The sequence below is a fragment of the Engystomops pustulosus genome, chromosome 7 (genome assembly GCF_040894005.1).
Source record: "Engystomops pustulosus chromosome 7, aEngPut4.maternal, whole genome shotgun sequence".
NCBI lineage: Eukaryota > Metazoa > Chordata > Amphibia > Anura > Leptodactylidae > Engystomops > Engystomops pustulosus.
In genome coordinates this window covers 25,706,505-25,712,283 of record NC_092417.1, presented here as the reverse complement: position 1 = coordinate 25,712,283, position 5,779 = coordinate 25,706,505, and the positions used below count along the sequence as shown (strand labels likewise).

Here is a 5,779-nt window from a genome sequence, read left to right as displayed (position 1 = left end):
AGGATGCCCCTTGTCTATGGTGATGGTAGAATTGTCTCCCCTCTAGGAGCATTGGATGCCCCCTGTCTATGATAATGGTAGAACCGCCTCTCCTCTAGGTGTAGAGGATGGTCCCTGTCTATGGTGATGGTAAAACCCCTTCTCCTCTAGGTGTAGAGGACGTCCCCTGTCTAAGCTGATGGTAGAACCGCCTCTCCTCTAGATGTAGAGGATGTCCTTTTCGTATTGTGATGGTAGAACCATTTCTCCTCTAGGTGTAGAGGATGCACCCTCTCTATGGTGACGTTAGAACCTCCTCTCCTCTAGGTGTGGAGGATGCCCCCTGTCTAGGGTGATGGTAGAACGCCTCTACTCTAGATGTAGAGGATGTCCTTTGTCTATTGTGATGGTAGAACCACCTCTCCTCTAGGTGTAGGGGATGCACCCTTTCTATGGTGATGGTAGAACAGCCTCTCCTCTAGGCGTAGATGCCCCTTTGTCTTGGCCACAAGCATAGGTATAAAAAGGGATGTACTGCCCATTCATATATTTGTACATTGTAATGAGGTCTCCCTTAAGCTGTCTTTTATCTAACCTTAATATTTTAGGCAACTATACATAATTTTGATAATTCTAATTGATCAAAAACCGAAAAAGGTTTATTCTGATTTCAAGTCAGATAGCAAGAAAAACAAGCATATGTGTTTTTTTGTAAGTAGTATAGTGTTAGCAAATAAAATTACAGACCTTTCCATTTTGGGAAGTAGTGAAAACTTGCAAAATCGTCAATGTATCAAGTACTTCTCGTCCCCACTGTGTGTATCACAAAACACTATTATTTTGAACACCCAAACCTGAGCATGTCCAGCCAAGCAGAAATGTAAGGAAGGTCACAGAGACATTGAGTCGGATGCAGTTCACTCTGTGTCTGGCCAAATCTATCACTCTAAAAGGTAGCTACTGCTGTAGTCTCAGATTAGAGACCAGGCGGCAGCTTTTTCCAAGTCTGTATTCCTGTGTTTAAATGACTCCGAACAGCTTAACAGCGTGAGGGTTGGTTTTAGGTCCTTCAATTATCATCTATTGGTGGACTTTCATGAGGAGAGGTCATCAATACTAAATCCTGGCAAACCCCGTTAAGTCCCCTAGGCTATACCTCTGCTGTGTATTTTATATTTAATTATTGACCCTACACTCTACATTTGACAATACGTTGTTTTGACTGCTTCTGATTATACACCGGGGGATTTTTCAACTGGCATCCTTTGCATCTATTCCCATTAGCCTTCATTAATATCCCTTGACTATTATACACATTATAAAAAGCTTGTATCCTCATTGTATTTAATGTTAGAATTTATTAACCTTTGGCTTACAAGAAGATAATGCTCCGGGAATAAATAACATTGTCTGCCATTTAAGATGGAAGATATGTCAGAGGTAAATACAATTATCTTGTTACCTACAGGTTGTTACAAAAAAAAATATATATATATACCCCCTTTCTGATTGTAAAACATTGCAGCTTCACTGTGTTGCAGGCAGTGTCTCTAAGTTTTTCTTATCATCATGGCTCTACAATTTTCCATGTGCAAGTACTTGTTCAGCTCACTAGTCTGCAAAATACATTGATACTTCAACCGAAATCTCATTTCTGGGTAAGTGGGAGTTGCTTCTTTGCTCTTTCCATGTGCATTGTGGTAAGTAGACCTTAACATGATTTTCTGTCAAAATATATCAAAATCCTTAATTACCTGAAAATGCACAGTAAAGTTATGTAATTATTATTATTATTATTTTTATAAAAGCTTCAGAACATATTGTTACAATGTTATATTTTCAAATGAACTTGATTTGGAAAAAAAAAATTGGGTCAAATTTTTTATTCCCATCTTCTCAACATAAATCAATCTATACTTTTTCTCTTTAGCTGCTACAATATTGACATCTAGAGATGAGAGGATCCAATACTCGGGTTTGGGTGTGCCATTTGGGTTTGGCCATCTGATCCTGACATATTGTGGCAGATTTACTTACTCGGTCCATTCGCGGCGTGTTCTCTGCGGAGGATTCGGGTCTTCCGGCGATTCACTAAGGTAGTTCCCCCGATATCCACTAGGTGTCGCTGCTGCGCTGAATTTCCGTCGGAGTTCACTGAAGTTCAACAAGCCTGGCCGGGTGCAGGTAAGTGCGTGTCAAGCGACACATTTTTTTTAAAAAATACAGCGGTTTCTCAGAATCCAACGGGTTTTCAGACGGCCATGCCCCTGATTTCCGTTGCGTGCATGCCGGTGCCGATGCACCACAATCCGATCACGTGCGCCAAAATCCTGGTGCAATTCAGGGAAAATCGGCGAAAAACGGTAAAATTCGGGTAACCCGACGTGAAAACGCGATTGGACCCTTAGTAAATGACCCCCATTGTTGTATCAGTTGAAGAGCCAATCTGGCAAACTGACACCCTGAGCAACTAGCAATGGCTAAGAATGAACAAGATTGGCTGTTCGGCAATCTGAACCTGACCATTGGGTCTGCTCATCTCTATCTACAACTTTATCAATATCCACAGTTATTTTGAGTTCTTATATATGAAACCCACAGCTGAACTTGAATTGCAAAATGTATTCTTTAATGAGACAAACTCTAAATAGTTTTACATACCTTTGTGTGTTATTATTTAACATAGGGATTGCTTCTTTACAAAAAAATGGAATTCAACAAGACCATGGTAACGGAATTCATACTTCTTGCCTTCTCCGAATTACAAGATTTCCAGATTTATCTGTTTACCGTTATTCTATTGGCATTTATATCCTGCGTTGTGGGGAACACCGCCATACTTGCCCTAGTAAGATCTAAGAGTTCACTTCATACACCAATGTATTTCTTCATAAGTGACTTTGCTTTTCTAGAAATAATCTTTGTATCTGTCACAGTTCCTAAACTTCTAACTAACTTATTGGAAACGGACAGGAAGATATCATTTACTGGATGTTTTGCCCAATTGTATGCATTCAATTCTTTTGGCGTGGCGGAGTGTTATCTTCTGGCAGTTATGGCTTTTGATCGAGATTTCGCCATTCACAAACCTTTACATTATTTCCGGATTATGAACAAAACTACATGCATTCAACTTGCACTGAGTCCATGGGTTTTTGGGTTTGTCATCTCTACCACTCCAACCATATTTACAGCTAGATTGGCGTTTTGTGGACCCAATAAAGTCAAACATTTCTTCTGTGATTTGTCTGCAATGCAGAATCTAGCATGTTCTGATCCCATGGTCAGCAATCTGGTCACGAGTGCATCGGCTATATTTGGCAGCATGCTTCCATTTGTGATCATTTTAGGATTCTACATCCACATTATTGTCATCATCTTGAAAATTAAGAGCATGGTAGGAAAACAAAAAGCCTTCTCCACCTGTTCATCTCACCTCATTGTAGCATGCTTGTTCTATGGCTCAGTTGTTGTTGTATATGGGAGGCCCAAGGGCAGTGAACATGACAAGTTCCTTGCCCTAATGTACACCGTTATAATTCCATTTCTAAATCCATTTATTTACACTTTAAGAAACAAAGATGTGAAGGCAGCTCTAAGAAAATCAAATCTGCTAAAAGTCCTTGGTCCAAGTAAAAGGTAGTCATTAGAGATGAGCGAGTATACTCGTCCGAGTATACTGCTCCGTCAAGTATTAGCATACTCGGACCGGCTCGTTACTCGGACGAGTATCTTGCCGGCTCGAGATCGAGCAGTAAATTAATAAAATAAATTGAATAAAAGTATTTTTATTGTAAAAAAAAATATTACACATGTGTCCATATGTTTTACTTGTAAGAACACATTGAAATAACACTATTCTTCACTTTCCAGGTGTTCGCGTGTGTCTCCCGCTAATTTAGGAGATGTTCGGAACATCTGGAATGTGAAGAATAGTGTTCTTTCAATGTGTCCTGCACTTAAATGCTCCTGTATTCACTGTTTTTAATGTTTTCATTCTATTCTTCACTTTGCAGCTGTGCGCGCGTATCTCCGAACCTATCGGGAGACACGCACGCACACCTGCAATGTGAAGAATAGAATTAAAACATTAAAAACAGTGGAAACACGCACATTTAAGTGCAGAACACATTGAAAGAACAATATTCTTCACATTCCAGATGTTCGTGCACATCTCCTAACTTAGCGGGAGACACGCGCGAACACCTGCAAAGTGAAGAATAGTGTTATTTCAATGTGTTCTTACAAGTAAAACATCTGCAAACATCTGGAATTTTTTTTTTTGCACTGTTCTTTTACTGTTCAGTTTTATTAAAAAAATGCTCGGGTCTCCCATTGACTTCAATGGGGCTCGTTATTCGAGACGAGCACTCGAGCATCTGGAAAAGTTTGTCTCAAATAATGAGCACCCGAGCATTTTAGTGCTCGCTCATCTCTAGTAGTCATATTCAGCAAAGGGGTTCATGGGATTCATAGATCGATAATGTAATTAAAGAAAAAAAATTCCAAAAAAAAATTACACTTACACTTTTGTATAATTTGCAGTATATCAATGTTCAAATAAGGCTGAATTCACACTATTTTTCTTTCTCTCCGATCCTTCCCTCCATTAAAAAAGTGAAGAATGGATGTAACGCCAATGGGGCTCATTTACTTACGTGGCCGCTGGAGTTCACTGAAAGTGGATTGTGCGACGATAATGCATTGTGCCGCGATTCACTAAGATCGTGCACCTGATATACTGGATGTGTCTCTTCCCCGCTCAAGTCCGACAGAGTTCACCATCTTTTTAGTGGTGCATTTAAGTGCTAGGGCTTGCAACACAATTTGAAAGTTACATCCCGCGCTCAGTCCGAATCAGTCGGATCCTCCAACAACAGATCCCCCCAATTTGTACACCTGAAAGCTGGTGCAGCTGCGCAAAAAAAACGATTGTGCGCAACACAATCACAGCGCAGACCCCCAAAAACGTCAAACAGTCCAACAAAACTGCGATATGCGACCCTTAGTCAATGAGCCCCAATGTGTAATATTCAGAGAAGTGACAGAATTGCAGAAAGTTTATATAACTTAAGGAAACCCTGGAAGAGAAATAAATGCAGCACTTCTCCTCTCTATGCATGTTTAACCACAAAATAATCAAAGCAAGAAAAGAAGAAATATTTGGGCAAAAGAAAGTGGGGGCATTTATTACGACTTTCAAATGGAAATTTAGGAAGTGTGAGGGCCAAAATATTGGTGAATTTTTGACTTCAAGACTTGTTCTTTTTTTGGGCGCAAAATTGTGGCGCCCCTTGTGAATCCAACACTTTTTTACCAAAAGGCAAATTGTGGATGAGTGTTTGACTGGGTCCTCATCAAATTTTATAACTCACAAAAAAGGCCTGGAGATGGCCTTACTAAGACCCATTAGTCATGTACTTGGGATCAATTTTATTCCCCATAAAACTTATAGCTTTTATTTATTCTCTTTAAAATTGATAATGAACAATGACACTGTCAGGAGAAGGAAAATATAGTTAAAAATCTACAGACAGGGACTCAAATCAAACAGAATAGTTGTAAGAATAGATATTTTTGTGGCTAGGGTGTTGTGTGTTTATAAGCCTAGGACCACTAACTAAACAAAAAGGAGTTGAATATAAGGTATTATTTGTTTTATACCCCCCCCCCCCAAGCCTTATATAAATTTTTTTTTAAATGCTGAATGATGGGGGATATTTATAATATGCCGGCGCTTGTGTGCCGGCGTATGATAGCCCTGACGCTGCACATGTGAAAAGTCACCGGCTGCAGTGAG

General features: G+C 39.7%; 1 protein-coding gene across 1 annotated transcript; it reads left to right on the top strand.

The window, feature by feature from the left end:
* Positions 1-2,704: 2,704 nt before the first annotated feature.
* On the top strand, positions 2,705-3,622 carry LOC140070132 (olfactory receptor 6N1-like). The gene has a single exon (XM_072116465.1). The coding sequence runs from the start codon at positions 2,705-2,707 to the stop codon at positions 3,620-3,622; it is 918 nt and encodes a 305-aa protein (XP_071972566.1).
* Positions 3,623-5,779: the final 2,157 nt, after the last annotated feature.

Excerpts from the sequence above, each read along its gene's own strand:
- LOC140070132 (XM_072116465.1), top strand. The coding sequence starts at position 2,705 with ATGGTAACGGAATTCATACTTCTTGCCTTCTCCGAATTACAAGATTTC.